Raw genomic sequence first — 19,720 nt, 5'->3', positions numbered from 1 at the left:
CTACAGCTAAAACTGGCCCTGGGGACCAAATTGTTTGTCCGTTATAAGCGAAATTTCGTTATATGCGAGTCCACTATAAGGGCATTTTACTGTATTCAGAACAATGGTGTTCCATTACTTTTATTTAAATAGTTTTATTAAATCGTTCTAATGTAAGATTCTGCCAATCTAGTTCCCAAGGTGTTTTGTTGAGATTTCACTTTTTTGAAGCAAGTTTAATTATTTGGTACAAAGCTTTGCAGTTACACCACATTGACATTTTTTCCCCCCAAATATTCCTATCGAAATTTATCAAAACCTGACATTTTTTACTGTCCTCAAATAAAGAATGCATGCAAGTAATTTATTTTCAAATTTTAATGCTTCTAAATTTAAATGAACCATATGGATACAGAAAAATCGGCGTCACTTCACCGATTCGGAACCGGTTCTTATTGTTGCGAAGAACCGGAATCTGACACCTCCGGTTCCTCTAACGATTCATCCGGGCTTTTCGAGTTGCACGAAATGATGTCACATGCCCTGACTTAGAATCCACATGACGGTGCACAGGAAGCGGTCAAGGGCATGGCTTCATTTTACAAAGAAGGACGACCGTTGTGCGGTGTGTAACTAATGCAAAGCCGTTCTCACCACTAAGGGTGTTAACTCTAGTAATATGCTTAAACGTTTTCAGACTGTTTCAGTCCTAGTGGAAATTGGAGATTGGTAATACTTCTTATTCTCTTTCAGGCAAAAACAATACTGCTCTTGTTATTGGTCTCGGTTTTGGTGGTCTTTGTCTGACTACCATAGCAGGTAAGTGAAGCCTAACAATACCTCTGTTTTGTGTTTATACATGTAGTTATGTATTTGGGAACATTTAATAAACTTGTTGAAGTAGGCTGACAACCTCGCTTACTGCTGGGACATTTAGGGAATTGTTTATGGCTTTGGGTTGTGTACATGATCCACAACAGGGGGATGATCTTGGTGCAGTAAGATGCTGAGTACAAATGAAAATCTGCTGCAGAACGTGTTTAGATCAGCTGAACTAATGCAATGTGTGAGCATCATTATGCAATTACCCTTTACTGAATACAGTATGTTTATTTTAGCATTTTTCCAAATTCCTACACGATAAAGCAAATTTGAAATCGACTTTTGTATTTATTTTATTTTTTTGGAAGCAAACTTTTTGAGAACTCCTTGTCCAGTGTAATTGATGGTCTCAAGCCAGATGACTATTGCAGGGTTTGCATGTGCATAAAATGAGATATCGATATTATTTATGTGTGTGTGTGTGTGTGTGTGTGTGTGTGTGTGTGTGTGTGTGTGTGTGTGTGTGTGTGTGTGTGTGTGTGTGTGTGTGCATGTGTGTGCATGTGTGTGTGTATAGATCTATATCCAGCTCTGACAACATAGCCAGAAAAGATAAAGTGCTTTGATGAAATTAACAGATAATTTACTTGAGCAGTTTTACACATTTCTGTAGCTACATATGTATTGTCAAGGAAATCTCATTTGTATTCTTTTTTTTTGTCTTAGTTATTCTCGTTGTAAAACACAAAAAAAAAACTGGGTGAGTGGACATATTTTAATGTTTTGATATTTTTGTGCTTCACTGCATTGTCCTTTATTTCTGCTCGGTCTCCCAGCAGAAATCCATCCATCCATCCACTTTCTATACTTGCTTTCTTCCTGTCTTTCTGCTGAAAAGCAGCCTCTGGGGTTTTTCCACCTGCATGCAGTACTGACCCGCTAATAAGCCAGGCCGCGTCAGTGCAGTTCCGGCTCGGGTATAGCTCGCATACTTTGCGGTGGAAAAGCTCCGGCTCGGTTCTTGGTGGCAGTAGAAAAGCGCCACTAGACTGCTGACTGCTAGCTGACACATGGTTATGAAATTAACTATTGGAGGATTTCCCTTGCCGTGGTTTTGAGGGAATCTAAAGGTTTTGGGTGAACTTTAAGACGAGTGCCTTTTCCCACTAGTTTTCGTCACTGGTTTTACTTTTGGTTTTGCACAAATATAAGTTGGCCCTTTTGAAAATTTTTAAACAAAGGTTTGTGTGTGATTTCCGAAATGTGGAGGCTGTAGAGTTTCCCAGGTTCTGTTTTCAGTCAAATTGAGCCTGATTTCAGCAGGTGATGGATAGTTAGCTTAAAGTAGTGGATCTTCTTTAAGCCAAAGTAAACACTGAGGAAAAGAAACAAATGCATAAAATGAGGCATGTTTTTGTGGCGAAGTTAATAATAGTGTGACTCCTGTGATCCTTTGGTCTGGCAGTTGCTTTCCTGCTGTTCTTCCTGTTTCTGAGCTTGCAGCACTTGGCGAAAGGGGGCAGTTTGCTTAGGCATTTTTCTTACATTGGACTGATGGTGGGCGGAGGTGGGGAAGGGGGCGGGGGAGTAGGTGAAGTCTCTGGCATGTTTACCAGGACAGACGGCCTGAAGTGCTTGAAAACTGAGAGTATTATATATGGGTGAAGATAAACAATATCGGGCATAGTCAGCATCTGGAGGCTGGTCTCCTCAGTGCTACGGAAATTAACAACACGCAGATTGTGCCGGTATTTGTTTACAGAGGAAACAGGAGTCTCTGCCAACTGTAAGTGTAACCCCTTTTTAAGCAGGTGATAGTAACCCATGCAGCACAGTCCTGGCTATTTACGGGTTACACTAACAGTAATGTAAGGTGCAACAGGGTCCCGGATTCTCAGCAGTTCAATGGTGAGCTGGCTGAATTTCCTAATACTATAAAATTAACAATTCAAATAATGGAAATAGTAAATGTTGAGAAAAAAAATTCTAAATTTAGTTGCGCGGTGCCTCCATGTGGAAATACAACACTTACCTTGGGGACAGTGTACAAGTGTATCTCCCAGAATATAACTGCAATGTGCAGATTGTGTAGCGGTGAGGGCAAAACTGGTCCTGTCGGGGACCTTAGCGACATACTCCAATGTGACAGGTAGAAGTCTTGGATATTACCTTGCTCTGCTTGAAATAAGCTGCCAATACAGGGCAGTACAATTGTACAGTACACAGAAATATATAGAAATACTAATACCCATATTCTAGTGGTCCCTACTTAAGGATTGTGTAATCTGCTCCTTACTTGCATGGTGACAAAAGTAGTCTTAAGTCATGTAAAACCTTAAATTTCATTATAGGTAAAGGATGACGTTAATAAAATATGAGGTGGTGTTGTCAGTGTGCCCAGTCTCCCAGGTGCTCTGCTGGACAGTGCAGATTTAAAGGGGCCTTGATTAATTCCCTACAGCTTCCTTTTTCTTTCAAGCCATGTCATCTTGCAGCTTTCAACACGACTGTGTTTAGTTGTAACATAAGTGAGCAGCACAGAACATTGACAGAACTGACTGTATTTCCCCTATCTGAACATGCTGTGCAGTGATTACCACACCAGAGAGGAAGAGCTGAAGGTTATGGACATTTATTAGGGCTTGTTCTCAGATTCTTGCTCAAGGTATCAGCAGACCCCTGTCATCTCTCTTAATGTCATCCTCTGCCTGAACACATTCTTATGAAGTCTTAAAAAGCCCTGTGATCTCTCTCCTGTTCCAGCACGAGGGATTATCAGTCTGCCGCTGGTCCTTAGCATCTACCCATCTCTCAAGAAAGAATCCTCTTTTTCAACCCGCAGTCCTTGGTCGAAAGGTCGAAATTGTCAGCTGACAATTTGAGGTTGTTACTTTTTTTTCCCCCTCCATGGCTGTTTTTGTCATTAGTTTTGAATGGGAAATACCTTCTGTGCCCTAAAACGGTGATGCAGTGTGTGTGTGAGAGATGGAGTATTCTTTATGTAAATAGCTGTATGAATATTTGATTTCTGTCTTAAATTTTTAGATTTAAATGAAGGTATTTATTTTTGCACCTTACTATTCGATCTGGGTTAAATTGAGGTTGTGTAAAAATATAAGTGCAATTTCTGTCTGATAAAGTGTGACAAGTTTCGTCGGAAGGGCGGGTTTGGTCCTGTCAAGGTTTGTGACATGTTTTTGCAAGGTGGAAGCTGTAATGGAAGAACAAATGCAATGTGTGACATGATACCAAGCTGGACTGTGAAAAGGTATCAGATTCCCTTTGGATTTATATACCAGTGGTAGCATATTTTGGCTTTAATACTCTTATTTTATTAGGCTGAGGTGATATTCCCACTGACTGAGACCAAAGGAACCATCAAAGTTAACATTTGTTCACAATGTTTTTATACTTGCACCCTACTGCACACTTAGTCAGCACCGCGTTCTGTGTATCTTACGCCATTTCACTGTGTTGCATTTTATGTAAAGCTGAAAGCTGTAATGCACTTCTTATAGATGACAATAAAAACAACTTGATTTACTAGAATTCAAAATATTCCAAAAATGTATGTGACTCTTAAAGAGAAATTGTGTTGCTGTTTTATGGTGATGCTGTTTCGCTGAGAGCCTCGATGGTGTAAACAAGCATTATTGGGATTTTTGTTGTGTGCTGTTTAGATAGCTAAGTAGCTTTACAAGCCTGCAAAAGAACAATTTTTGGCTACTTATGGAGGGTTGCCTTATTTTCTATGTTAACACCTCAGATTTTTTTAGGGTCTTGAAATAAAGATTCACTGTCAAGATACAAGTTGACATTGATTTATCTGTACTCTGGGAAAAATGGGCATTCGCCAAACGAAATTGACTTTGCTTGGTCATCTCTTTTATCAGCTGTCACATGGAAAAGTGACATTGACCAGCGACACACATCTTTGTAAGAATTCTCCCTTGTTATGGACGGTATTTTGGAGACAAATACGACAACAGAAAAGTATTAAATGGGTAAAGTAATAATATCTGATTTGAGGATGTGTGTATTGTAGAATAAGTAACCTCTTGTCCATTTATGTGGTTTCTAAAGGGACGGCATTTGGGTTTAGTTTTAGTCTAAAACTAAGCTGTGATTCGAATCGCTGGTTCAGAAATTTAAGAAGTCACACACCTTGTTTTTGGTTTGTAGCCCTAAACTGTAATTAAGCTAATGACAGAGCAATTGTACCATGCCATTTTGTTAATTGGTGTCTCTAAAATTTTATCTTTGTTCTCAAATACAATTAGAGTGGTGTTTTTCTAAACCCTTTATGTAACTGAAGAACTTTTAGCAGAACAAATGCAATTGTCCTGTTCCTAGTGTTATTTACATTTGAGTTGCTGATTATCCAGTGCAGAGCAGTGTGAGGCTGGAGCCTACCCCAGGAAATGATAGACAGCTTATGAAATACTGCAGTCAGTTTCAGAGTGATGGAGTGACATAAGGCATGATGGAGGCTGCAGCTTCCTTGCTACCAGCATCACACTCGTTTGGAGACGTAGACGTCCTCCAGTCCCCAAGTGCACAATAGAGTCTGCATTGAAGATGCAGTATTAACTGCATGTGTGCAATTGTTACCATGGTAAGAAGATGGGGGGATACCCACCGGCACTAATGGATTGAATGTAGTCATGGATTCATGCTATGAAGATGTGTTCCCAAACGTCAACAGCCTACTTCCAGTGTTTGTCATGTCGCCTGTTACACGCTGCTCAGTGGAACGCTTGCTTTCAGTAGAGTATTAAGACAAACTCGCGGACGATTGTCGCCCACATAGCATAGAATTAATAGGGATTAATCACTGTCACCCTATCACTATTAGGTACTGAGAGGCTATGATTGTTTGACTCCACTACTCACAGTTTGGAGCACCTCCAACTCCACCAAGCAGACACACATATGAGGTGATTAAGGTATTGATTGATTCTGTTCGCGTATGGACTAATCATTCCGAAATTGTCCATGATTCACCCATAATATTATTGTGCCACGGTCGAACTGCACAAACATGTTTTTCATTGATCACTTATATAACTTGTGTTTTACCAGTGATAAGCATTGTGCAAAACTAATCTCGTCCTTGGACACTTATTTTGGAAGAAACCGTGCTGCTCAAGGATGCTTGCCTTAAGAAGGGGAAGTGTCCAAGGGGGCTTGTTTTTGTAGAAATTAAAAGAGAAAGTGTAATTTAGGTATGCTCTGCAGCTGCAGGCCGTTTCACTTGTATGAGAATTGGAAAATTGAGAGCGCATTGCATGAGGGGAGGGGTGAGCCTGGCCAGCCCATTCCCTGCGCACACGCATGCTGTCGCTTTCTCAGTTTAGTATAAAGTAAGGGGGAGAGCTCATCACCGACCGGAGATCAGCCGTGGGATAGACCGCGCATCGCCCAGCATTTCTCGGAACTCACGAGGCGGTCTCCTGCCAGGACTGAAAGGGGCTCCCCAGTTCGTGTGTAGAGGTGAGTGATGATGGCACGTCCGAGTGTAAATAGCTTTGCAGCTGCTGTTGCATCTTAATTATTATTGGGACTACTTATTTCTGCTTATGATATTGCATAATTTTGTATCACTCTTAATTACTTATCACGGCTTATCATTTTTCATATTTTGGTATCACTTTTAATAAAATATTTCGGAACGGACCGATCGAGCGTGCATGGTTGTTCCTTCGAGATCCCTATACCCCCCACTCACATTAGAACATTTTGGCGTAGTCGGCAGGATTCGAGTGGAAAAAGATATAGGACTAAGGAACAGGCATGTTTAGGAGAGCCAGTGGGATGAGACGCAGTATGCCGGGTTAGCCTAGAAGGTAAGGAACGGTGGAGGACCTGTTGATTCTTGGACTGTCGCGTTGAAAAAAGCCGAGCCTGAGCTGGTATTAACATGCCTTAGAAAGGCTCCGATGATTGCAAAGGATCCCGTGCGCGCTCTACAGAGACGCCTATGGATCGTTGCTGGCTGCATACAGAATGCATTAGGTAGGGTGACTCTTGCATAGATGGATGTTTTGCATCAGCGCCTACGACAAGTAACGGGGCTTGCAGAGCGGGCTGCGATGCATGTGGCAAAAGCCAATGCCAATTAGAAGCTGATTCCGTGTCCGCGGAAAATAAGCTTTTGTGGCTACCGCAACTGCGGCGAACTGGCATCCGGAACGGTGGATGGAAATATCTGGGACTAAGATGATAATGATGGTGATTATGTTTGAGACCCAGATGAAGGTGCGGGTCCGGATCAGAGCTCCGCTACTGATCCCCTTCTTCGTTAAAAACGTCTGCGCTCCCTATCGCGCGGAGAAGGGAAATGCAGCATCCTGCGGGTCAAAGACCGAGGCAGGCTGAAATACTTATGAAGGATTTTACATAACGGGAGATTAGTGATATAGGAGAGCGAATGAATTGATATGGGTGTTTGGATGCTTACGTGGAGAAATCGGAAAATCAGAAGCAAGGAGGTTTGAGGTAGACAATTATGGGAGTGAATTAGGGAACGAGGAAAACACTAGTATCGATGCGCATACCTCAAACCAGTCTGCTGAAGCACTGTATAACACTACTGTCGATACCCAGACCCGAATGGCTCCGGTGCAAGTCCATCCGACTATGGGGTTGCCTACCAGTCAATGGGCGCACGGTTAAAATGGCCACTTGGGGGCAGCAGCCACTTATGAATGGTCAATGCAGAGAGAAAGCACCATTACTTTGGATGAGGCCAGGACTGCAGTACATCAGTGTGATACATGCCAGCAATATAAAAGGAAACGTCCCGCATGTAGTACGGGGGCAGATGACGAGAAGAAAGGAACGAGGGCAGGTTTGGCCAATGGATTTTATCGGGCCTCTCGCATCGACAAAGGGATGCATAGCTAACCTGTTAAAAATGGCCACCTAGCAGGGGACATTACAAACTTTGCAATTGATTGAGCAGCACAATGGCACTTTCTTTACAGATTCAAACTGACAAACCGAGAAATGTGTGAAAGAATGGGCAAATTGGGTGTATCACATACCCTGTTATCTCTAAGCTGCTGGGCTTATAGAGAGAATGAATGGATTATAGAAGCAACAACTGCGAAAGGAATCACCTGATAATTCTCTGCAGGGATGGAGAGACCGACTGTCTGATGTGGTGGTGACCCTTAACGACAGACCTCTGACCTGAGGACAGAGAACTGCTGTCCAGCCTGTCAGCTGGATTGGATTTGCACTGTCGGTGGCATTACTGCCTCACACCGTAACAAAGATTAATACAGGTATAGGGGTACAATGTCCGATGGGGCACTAGGGGCAGTTTGGCTTCAAAGGGGATCATAGTTCTAGCAGGAGCGATTGATTCGGACTATCGAGGCTCTATCCAGATGGTGTTGGAAAACACATCTAATGAACCACTGACAGTAGAAAAACTTGATCGAATTTGGTTAAACCCGTCCACATGGGCACCGTGGTGGAAATCCCACGACCACGACATATTACCCAGAGAGGAGAAGGAGGTTTCGAAGTCCACACATGTGAGTGGAGCAAAGGTGTGGGTTCAACAACAAGACGGCCCACCTTAGCCTGCAGAAGTGACGGCTGTGGGACAGGATAACACTGTGGCTGTTATGGAGTTGGGGGCTAAAGGTGGTGACACGTCCCGGCTGACAAATGCTATTCACGGGTAAACTAATGTGCATGTGAGTTCCTCCTTTATGTGTGCAGGATGGCGCGACGGTTCGGGTGGACGCCGTGGTCGGTGCTGCCGATGACCTTCGGCTATGCTACAGTCCCAGGGACTGAGCTGGAACACATTTCCACCTTTGGTGGAAAAACAGCACAGAGACCCAGCAACGGGACAACTTCACCTGTCCAGTCAACCAACCCTACTTCATCATTGAACTAACCCCTGTGAAAGGGAGCGAACTGTACGTCAGTGGGGGATGCCACAACGGGAAAGAACATCCCCATCCTTGCATCTGCCTGGGTGGCCCCTCAAGTGGGTGTGGGGCTGAGACCTACCTCGATGGATGAATTGGACTGAATGTGCTATGACTCTGTTACATGCCAAAATACAACAAAGCGATGTTAATGACATTTAATCCCGGGGCATGGAAGCAATTCTGGAATATTAGTTCTACTACGTGGCCTAAAATGACTCAATGTAATGATACTTTATGTATTGGACAGGGTGGCATGGTGGTACAGTGGTTAGCACTGTTGCCTCACACCTCTGGGACCCGGGTTCAAATCTCTGCCTGGGTCACATGTGTGTGGAGTTTGCATGTTCTCCCCATGTCGTCGTGGGGTTTCCTCCGGGTACTCCGGTTTCCCCCCATAGTCCAAAAACATGCTGAGGCTAATTGGAGTTGCTAAATTGCCCGTAGGTGTGCGTGTGAGAGTGAATGGTGTGTGAGTGTGCCCTGCGATGGGCTGGCCCCCCATCCTGGGTTGTTCCCTGCCTCGTGCCCATTGCTTCTGGGATAGGCTCCAGACCCCCCGCGACCCAGTAGGATAAGCGGTTTAGAAAATGGATGGATGGATGTATTGGACAATGGGAAATGTGTAATGTAACTACTCACCAAGCTCTATGTAGATTCCACGTGTTGCCATTAATAGCTGGAGGGGCATACTGGGCTTTACAGGTAAAGGGAGAATGGCTAGATACCAGTACTAACAAAACGTATGATATACGAGATTGTGATGAAACTGATAGAGGATATATATGCTCATTATGGACAGGATGTATTAATGCAGTGGTTCCCAAACTTTCTCTGCAGGGCCCCTCTTTACTAGATAGGAACATTATTGACCCCCCTCCCCCATTCAAACTACACAGGTTCAGATACAAACTTTATTTGAAATACAACTCCCTTTTGTAATTGAGCGAAACAAATGCAATTACAAATGGTGCAATTTCACCACTGAGAGAAATAAAGAGCATAACGAAGAACAAGAATTAACAAACTGTCTCCACAAAAATGGCTGGGAAAATGAACCAGATCCCAGTGAGAAAAAAACTTAAAAGGGGATCATCTCAAGTCTCACCCTTTTCCGTGGCTGGTGTGGACTTGCTTTGTGCTGCACATCTTCTCAATTCGGGGTTGCAGCTGGGAAACAGTCACTCTTAGTTCCTTTTCAATGTGCAGCTTTGATCTGTATTTTGTCTTAATAGAGGCCACAGCAGAAAAACGTACCTCACGTAGGTAAGATGTAGCAAAAGGAAGGAGTGTGTCCACAGCTTTCCCTCCTAGCACTGAGTAATCCTTCTCCACTCCAATCCAAAATGCAGCCAGTGTTTTAGACTTAAACTGCAGCCTCATTGATGAATCTGAGGTGACATCAATGAAGTGTTCCTCCTCTGCAGTGCTGAAATCCTCATCTGGTGTAGCACTGAAGGGGTCTCGGATCTAGTCAAATTTTTTAGGATACTGCATTGGGAAATACTTCTGGAAACATTTTTGTAGGGCGGAGAGGTGAGCTTTCATGCATGGGATCATTGTGTACTGAAGTTTGTTGAGCCCAATGAATGATCTCAGGTTCCCAAATGAGTCTATATTTCCCTCAGTAACTCGCTGCTCCCACATCTCCAGTTTTCTTGTGAATGATGTGATTTTATCTGCCCGATGTGGAAGGTGTGTATCGGTGCCTTGCATCTGTAGATTTAGCTCATTGAGTTTCTGAAACATGTCACGCAAGTATGCAATTTTCAGGAGGAATTTGTCATTTTTAAACTTATTGGCAAGGGTGTGACCCTCCTCCTCTATGAAAGCGCTGATCTCATCTCAGAGCTCAAATATTCTGGTAAAAACTTTCCCGCGTGACAGACAAGGAGCCTCACTGTGAAACAAAGCAGCTGTGTGGTTGGAGCCCATTTCCTCGCACAGGGAAGAAAAAATCCGGGCTTTGATGGGGCGTTTTAATGCAGTTTACTGTAGTGATGACAACCGTCATTAAATCGTCCAGCTTGGGACTCAGCTGTTTAGACGCCAGTGCTTCTCGATGAATCATGCAGTGTGTCCACTGCACACTGGGAGAGACTTGCTTCACGAGCGCTTGCAGCCCGCCCCGTTTCCTAGCCACAGCCTGAGCCCAATCTGTGCAGATCCCTGACGGTCCTCCCATTTCAGATCAGCATCTCTGAAATAAGTGTCAATGATTTTAAACATTTCTTCTGCAGTGGCTCTGCCGGTAATTTGCTTACAGAACAGCAAATCCTCCTTGAAATCCTCAGCATCAATATATCTGATGTACGTTATCAATAAACAGTCTCTGTTACTGTCAGTAGCTTAACCCACCTGCAGCGTGAAGTGGCCGCTGCCCCATACCTTGTCAGTCAGCTGCTCCTCTATGTCTTCTGACATGTCATGAATGCACCTCACGATCGTTTTGTTTGATAACGGAACTGCCTTTTACTTGCTGGCTGTTGCTTCATCAATCATAGTTGCAACCTTATCGATACTGGAGGGAAGTAATTCCTTTTGTGTGTGTTTTTTTACACTGAGCAACTCGATAGGCAACTTTATATGATGCCAGTTGTGTTTTCCTGTAAAGAAATCAACTGGCTTATCTTTATGCTTAGGGTGCATTGTCTACAAATAACATCTTAATTTGTTCGGCTTCAGACCGTCAGCAGTGAGTATTTTCAGACACACAGCACACTGTGGTCTCTCCTCGTTACCCACCGTTGTCGTTGTGAAACCAAGGGCCAGATATGAGTCATATATTCTTTTCTTTGCTTTGGAGCTTGAACTTGCAGCTGATGAAGAGTCAGCCTCTGCTGGAGGCTTGGCTGGGTGCACAAACTTGGCCGTGTTTTTGCTAGCAGTGTTCGAGTGGAGCTTAGGCTCGAGTGGAGCGTAGGCTCGAGTGGAGCGTAGGCTCCATTGGTACGCCCCTCTGCAATAACTCTGCGCCCCCCCCCCCATGCGGCACGCCCCCCAGTTTGGGAACCACTGTACTAACCCATGTTTTCATACGAAGGGAAGCGTGTGTCAATGGTACTATTCGCCCATTCATAATTGCCTGGTGGAGCATATTTGAAGGAAGGTCTCCAGAGGCCTGCCGCTTCGTAGATGTGATCATACATCCCGTACTAATACTCTCAATTGTCGTTATACTGTTAGCTATATAGAACACCTGCTATGAATCTATACATGCAGGTTATATCATAAAGCTTTTGTGCAAAAGATATATTGGTGAATCATGGCTCCGGGACCGAATGTATTAAAACGAACTTGCGGACGATTACGTCGCCCACATAGCATAGAATTAATAGGGATTAATCACTGTCACCCTATCACTATTAGGTACTGAGAGGTTGTGATTGTTCAACTCTACTATACACAGTTTGAAGCACCTCCAACTCCACCAAGCAGGCACACATATGAGGTGATTAAGGTATTGATTGATTCTGTTTGCGTATGGACTAATCGTTCCGAAATTCTAATACGGCGTCCATGATTCACTCATAATATTATTGTGCCAAGGTCGAACTGCACAAACATGTTTTTCATTGATCACATATATAGCTTGTTTTTACCAATAATTAGTTTTGCACAATGCTTATCTCGTCCTTGGACACTTATTTTGGTTTTGGGGGAGAAGAAAGAGTGTCACTCAAAGAAGCTTAATTTCCTTATAAGAAGGGGGAGTGTTATCCAAGGAGGCTTGTTTTTCTAGAAATTAAAAGAGAAAGTGTAATTTAGATATGCTCTGCAGCTGCAGGGCGTTTCACTCCACTTAGATGAGAATTGGAAAATTGAGAGTGAAATATATGGAATGCAGAGGTGTGAATTTATTTTTTAAAACTTTCTACTGTTTATACTCTGCAGTATATAAACAATTTATATGACTGATGTTATTTTTCGTTGAGTTCTTTTAAATCTAAAATGTATTTTGCTGCAGTGTTTGTAAAATATTTCAAATTCACAAAATGTTTTAGAACACAGTTTTACTACAGTAAAATCCCATTATAGTGGACTCGCTTATAATGGAATATCATCTATAACAGACAAACCATTTGGTCCCCAGGGCCGCTTTTAGCTGTAGTTTTGTTCGGCTATAATGGATATTCACGGATATAATGGATACGTAGGATCATTAATAGTCACGCGTCTGGTCAGGTAAAGTTGGATTACTACGTCCATCCATCCATTTTCCAAACCGCTTATCCTACTGGGTCGCGGGGGGTCCGGAGCCTATCCCAGAAGCAATGGGCACGAGGCTGGGAACAACCCAGGATGGGGGGCCAGCCCATCGCAGGGCACATTCACACACCATTCACTCGCACATGCATTCCTATGGCAATTTAGCAAGTCCAATTAGCCTCAGCATGTTTTTGGACTGTGGGGGGAAACTGGAGTACCCAGAACATGCAAACTCCACACACATGTGACCCAGGCGGAGACTCGAACCCGGGTCCCAGAGGTGTGAGGCAACAGTGCTAACCCCTGCACCACCATGCCGCCCTGGATTACTACATGTACAATATAATAATCCATACCACAAGTGTGTCTGCTTGGGCGTGGCATGAGTAAATGGTGTCCTGTAGTTATGTTCTGGGGTTACAGCAACTCTTGATATAACGGACTGTTTTGCCAGGTCCCTTGAAGTCCATTGAAGTCCAAAACTGGATTGTATTGTGATATTCATTGCCAAGAACTAGAGAGGAGATGAAGATTTTGCGTCTTGTCAGCCATGCTGGTAACTCAGAGACACTTTCTTTTTCCCGTCTGTTTTGCTGATAGTAGCCTCTCCTTATGACATTGCTTCAGAAATAAGAATGTGAGAGTTTGTTCAGGCAGCAAAAACAAGTGCACGTGCATCACCTGAACATCCTTCTTATGAGGTCTGGGTTATTTCATTATATTATCTCTCTCTCTCTCTCTCTCTCTCTCTCTCTCTCTCTCTCTCTCTCTCAGATATCATTTGCGAGACTTCAGTTGTATGCAACCATAATGGCGATTTGACCCACAATACACTGTGGCTATAGCGAGGCGAGTGTGAAGTCACCTGACAAAGACCGAATCCATTCAACAAAATGCAGAGGCGGGATTAGCGACCCCATCCCCGGGTGTGTGAGACTACAGTACTACCCACTGAGCCGAGCTAAGAGTCTTGCACCAACTGTGGTACAAAATACATTTTTTACATTTATTCTAACAAGCTGTTGGAAGCTAGCATTTAAGTGGTTTTACAGCTAAAGGATTCAGTGAATCTTTAACTGCCAAGGGAGGGAACAGAAAATTGCTTTTGTGGAAAAAAATACTCTTTTTATAATCTATAGAATAGGAAAACGCCCATGGAAAACATTACTGTGTAACATGAAATATGTGTTGTCATCACTGAACAGCTGGACTCACTTTATTCCTTCAAACAGTGCCTTTTTTGCTGTAGGGTTAAGAGCAACTAACTTTGTGAGTTTTAATCAACTATTAAAAACAAAAAAAACATCAGTTTGAATGTATATTTAATTACATCATTTATATGTTGCCCGAACTTTTTCTTACTGTCTGGCATTTACAACCAGCCATGTAGGGTAATAAGAGATAACACCTCTGACCAGGTATATTAACCTTGGTGAAGTGGCTGGTTGGAAAAACCCAGAGGGTGAGTTCCCCCCCACCCAGCAAGCTTAATGCCAGCACTCCCCACCCCGATGCAAGGGGCCCAGGTTCCACATTGGTTTTGACCAGCACTGTCACACAGTCAAGTTATCCTGTTGTTCCATTTGCTCTAAATTTAGGCAATGAATCAGAGACTATTAGAATGATTTTTTTAACCCAAAGATTCAAAGGGGATAACATGCTTCGATTTCCTTGCACAGCACAAAGACATGGAATTAGGTTTATTGACATTCCTATATTGTCAACGATGGGTGAGTGTGTGTGTGTGTGTGTGTGTCCCGGGTGCCTTCCTGAGTCATCATCCCCTGTGCTCCACGACCCTGCTCCTGCTCCCTCTAGTCAAACTCTCAAAATACCCTTCATACTCTTCATGTGAGATAAAAATGTAAACCATTTTACACCAAAGGCACAGGATTCCACATTTTTGTAACATTTCAAAGTGGACGGCCGGCCATTTGTTCCATTGTTTGTAGCTACCATGGGGTGGAGTCGCTGATGCAGAATGGCCGGAAATAAATGGGAACAGCCTGTTACAGGAACAATCCGCCACATTTGTGTCTGAGCGTTTGGGCACCTTTTTTTAACTCTTTATCTGCCAGTTTCTGATTGTAGTCATATTACTTTATTTTTAGTTTGATTTGCCTTTATCTGAGTGTTCACATGAATATTTGGGATATAGCATGGACACTTCAGAATATTTGATCTTTTGTCTAGTTTCACATGCTTGGCTAGTTTAGTGTGCTGGAACAGATCATGAAAATATATTCTTAAAATGCAACATACTGTAATTTATTTTGATTTGTTGCGTGATTGCTGTATTTCATGTTCTCCCCATGTCGTTGTGGGGTTTCCTCCGGGTACTCCAGTTTCCCCCCTCAGTCCAAAAACATGCTGAGGCTAACTGGAACACTAAATTACCCGTAGGAGTGCATGTGTGAGTGACTGGTGTGTGAGTGTGCCCTGCGATGGGCTGACCCCCCATCCTGGGTTGTTCCCTGCCTCATGCCCATTGCTTCCGGGATAGGCTCTGGAAAATGGATGGACACACAATGACAGCGTGTTCGTGGAGGTTGGATGTGACGTCACACACCCCGGAATTTCCATGGCCGAAGACCATCCATCCATCCATTGTCCAAACCGCTTATCCTACTGGGTCGCGGGGGGTCCGGAGCCTATCCCGGAAGCAATGGACACGAGGCAGGGAACAACCCAGGATGGGGGGCCAGCCCATCACATGCATTCCTACGGGCAATTTAGCAAGTCCAATTAGCCTCAGCATGTTTTTGGACTGTGGGGGGAAACCGGAGTACCTGGAGGAAACCCCACGACGACATGGGGAGAACATGCAAACTCCACACACATGTGACCCAGGCGGAGACTCGAACCCGGGTCCCAGAGGTGTGAGGCAACAGCGCTAACCACTGCACCACCATGCCGCCCCCCGAATATAATAATATATATGCATATAACAATTATAATCATTATAATAAAAATACTGTTGTTGTACAGGTAGGCCATTTGGGCCACGGTCACTGAACATAAGTCAATTTGGGCGTGTCTTGGTAGTGATAGAGGAGAGGCTTGAGGCTTGCTGTAATATACACACAGTAATCTACAGAAAATAATAATGTAAAAATAAAATCGCAACACTTCGTAAGCAAAAGCAACACGCTCACTAACGTCCCACTACATCAGCTCTCGATCAGTGCACATTATTCACTATGAATCTTGGATGTAGATGCTATCAGGTGTTACTTGGTAGGACGTAAGTTGACCTGTATTTTTAACATATTCAATAATTTTTTTTAATTGGTCTTATGATCATAATAATCATAATAATACTTTCAAAGGAGCTAATTTGTTGTAGCCCGCCTCCCCTTTGTTGGCTACAGTCACACAAGGCGAGCTGTAACAATATGAATCAATGAATAAATTGTTTAGAAGAAACTTGTGGTTTCCCTGCTCTATAAGTATTACATAGTCTTTTCAAAAGGTATTAATGTATCTAGCGATTCAGGAAAAATATAGCAGCTATTTAAAATTTAGCAGCTCCAATTAGCCTCAGCATGTTTTTGGACTGTGGGGGGAAACCGGAGTACCCGGAGGAAACCCCACGACGACATGGGGAGAACATGCAAACTCCACACACATGTGACCCAGGCAGAGATTTGAACCCGGGTCCCAGGCAACAGTGCTAACCACTGCACCACCATGCCGCCCCCGGCCAAAGACCACAATAACACAATACACAATAACAAAAGCTCCCACAAACTCCCACACGTATGGTTCTGTCAATCTCATAACTAACTGCATTTTACTATTAGGGAAATTTTTCATGCACAAATGTAGAATTTTAAGAGCTCTCCATTTGTTACTTTTTTAAGAACTGCTCTCCTTTTTCGGTGCATTGATGTACAACGAAGACGAAAACTGCAATAAGTCTCTTACAGCTGGCTGAAGACTTTAATTTGATGGATGAGCTCTAATTCTTTTGTTTGATCTTTTTGTGTTCTCATTGTATTTGGATATTGTTGATGCTATGGATGTTATCTGAATGGTTTAGTGCATTTGTGTTTGCATAATTGCATTTTGAGCTTAACGAAAACCCGACAACAATCGCATGATTCAGATGATGAGCCAGAGGACAGCCCCCTCGTGGGCGACCGTTTACGGGACATTACCACCATGACGCATGATTCCGTCATTTCCGGCGCACCCACTGACGTTGCTAAGATCTAGTTGTGTTTTTCCGGGTAAACGCGATTAACTGTTAAAAAACACGGAGGAGTAAGAGGGAAACGTGGTGCAGCAAATTAAGCTGAAGAGTTACAGGCGTTGGAGCCCGAAGAACCATTCCGGACTGAGTGATAATACTTTAGGTGAGGATGGAGACTGAACTGTGGCGATGTTTACGTTAAGCTAGGTCAGTTACTTTGGTTTAACACCCCACCTAGTCAGCTGGATAAACCAGCTAATGAGTTAACTAAATGGTGGTATGTCGAGGTTTTGAGACTTTCGGTTTATATGTGTCAGTATAAGGGTATGTCGCTGGCATTATCTTGTTGGGTAACTACCGTCGGACTGGGGGATGGGGGTGCCTATTCCTTTGTCATACGTCCAGCGTGTAACTTCAGGTCCGACGCTTCATTTTATGACAGATTTGTCTGAAAGGGAGGATACCAACATCTTTAGTGTTTATCGCCTTTATCGATCAACATCGCTTGGGCTATGACCGGGGGAGTTACTGGTGGTTCCGCCCTGGCGGCGAAGAGCTGGCCTCGCTGGCTCCTCTTCTGCTTGCGGCTGAGCCTTGGCATTCCCGCTTTGGTACACGGTAAGGCTGCCTACTGTATCACTCCCTTCGTGGGCAAAGTAGCTTTGAAGGATAGTAAAACAATGTCCCTTATGGACATTTTGATGAATCCTAGCAGTTTATTATTCAAATTAGCTGGTGTTTTGGCACCGAATTAAATGGGAACAAACGTACCAAGGGAACTCTTCTGTGTACTGGTTTTAATTACAATCAGTCTGCTAATGAATAAGGTGATTTGATTTTTTAAATACAATGACATGAATCTAGCTGCTGCTTCTATACGTGTGTTGATTTTATAGCTTCCCCAGAAACTGCATCTCAGTCCTTCAGAAAAGTAGTAAACCTGTGTAATTGTTTAGTGCTTGATAAGCAGTGGTATAATTAATAATACAGGGGCTTAATTGTCCTGGTTGTAAATGTCATTTTTGGAACCTACTGTACTTGCATTGTTAGTTAAATTTAATGTGAATAATGACATTTTTTGATTTTATGATTTAATTTTTTTTTTTTTACTTTTCCCACCTCCTTTGACAGCAAGTTGCCCAAGACCTGAATCCAATGCAGATATGGTCTTGACTGGGGATGCCCTTCTTAAGAATGATTTCCCTGAGGGTTCAACTGCTACCTTTCAATGCTTTGTTGGTTATCAGAAGGCTAGTGGGCACCCAGACATCTCCTGCAAAGAAGGAAAATGGACTGAAGTAACCCTGAAATGCCAAAGTAATTTATTTTTTCCTTTAGCTAAGTTAACTCTGCCTTAGGGACATGCCTCTTAGTGGAAACGCTGTTTTATTTCATGGTTTTATTCCAGAAAAATCCTGTGGTTCGCCTGGGGAGGTGAAGAACGGGAGATTTAATATTAGTAAAGGGATTGATTTTGGTGCCATAGTAGAGGCAATTTGCTATGAAGGGTGAGTATTCTGGACATACATGAGTGTTAATGATAGTAGGAATAAATAATATTCTTTTTCTTATTTATTGGTGCCTGTTTATGTTAATGTACTTCTGTAGAGGTTTGACACCCTTCTGGGAACACGGTGATAAATCATGTAGTCTGCCTTTCTACAACACACATGATGTAAATGTAAATGATGAAATGCCAGTGAGCAGTGTGGGCCTTGGTTTGGTCATGTGTTGTTTCAGGAGGCATTATGAGGATGGATGAGTAAAGGTGGCTGAAAATGCAAGACGAGAGTGTGGTGCATGCATGTCTTTGAATTGTGTTGTTCATCTTTTCAAGCTATGAGATTGTAGGTCAGGCTTATAGAGAGTGTCTTGATCAAGGCTGGAGTGCAAGAATTCCTGAATGTGAAGGTAAAGGATGTTTGCTGATATTGTCTTTAAAGCTCATAGTTTTGTAAATTAAGAATGAAATGCCTTCTATTGCTTTGATGTAAAGATGAGCACAGACCAGTATTTTAAAATGTCTTTCTTTTATTCAATTAGTGGTACTGTGTAACAACCCTCCTGAAATTTCAAATGGAACGATTGTATCAAGACCCTCCACTGAATACCCACAGTATCGGAACGTCATTGAATACGAATGCAATGCTGGCTACACGCTTGTTGGGCAAAAGCATATAATGTGTAACGCTGATGGGCAATACGAACCACAAGCTCCGGAGTGCAGAGGTGTGAATTTTATTTTTAAACATTTCCTACTGTTAGTTCATATACTGCAGTATAGTACAATTTACATGGCTGACGTTACTTTTGTAGTTCAAATTCTTTTTAATCTAAAATGTGTTTTGCTGCAGTGTTTGTGAAATATTTCTAAACCACCAAATGTTTTTAAAATCTCTCTCTCAGATATCACTTGTGAGACTCCTGTGGTTCCCAACGGCCACCGAGTTTATGGAGCCCAGCCACCTTATAAATTAGACCATTTTGTCACATTTGAGTGTGACAATGGCTATGAAATGGACGGCAGGGCACAAATGACATGTACTGTAGATAGCTGGTCACACAG

General features: G+C 43.0%; 1 protein-coding gene across 18 annotated transcripts in view; it reads left to right on the top strand.

The window, feature by feature from the left end:
* The window catches only part of LOC125747888 (membrane cofactor protein-like), a 40,283-nt gene that overhangs the window by 12,015 nt on the left and 8,548 nt on the right, over positions 1–19,720 (top strand). For 8 of the 18 annotated variants that reach the window (XM_049023482.1, XM_049023478.1, XM_049023477.1 and 5 more), the window contains 2 exons: positions 19,198–19,383; positions 19,561–19,720. The exon at positions 19,561–19,720 is cut by the window's right edge and continues 17 nt beyond it. In XM_049023482.1, the coding sequence (XP_048879439.1) occupies positions 19,198–19,383; positions 19,561–19,720 (346 nt within the window). Of the gene's footprint in view, positions 1–732; positions 799–1,527; positions 1,562–3,391; positions 3,467–3,539; positions 4,612–18,562; positions 18,663–18,991; positions 19,066–19,197; positions 19,384–19,560 lie in introns of those variants that run through there. The other 10 variants (XM_049023483.1, XM_049023480.1, XM_049023476.1 and 7 more) reach the window with 5 other exon arrangements.

The sequence above is a fragment of the Brienomyrus brachyistius genome, chromosome 8, assembly GCF_023856365.1.
Source record: "Brienomyrus brachyistius isolate T26 chromosome 8, BBRACH_0.4, whole genome shotgun sequence".
In the NCBI taxonomy this organism is placed as follows: Eukaryota; Metazoa; Chordata; class Actinopteri; order Osteoglossiformes; family Mormyridae; genus Brienomyrus; species Brienomyrus brachyistius.
This window is presented reverse-complemented; position numbering and strand designations above follow the sequence as displayed.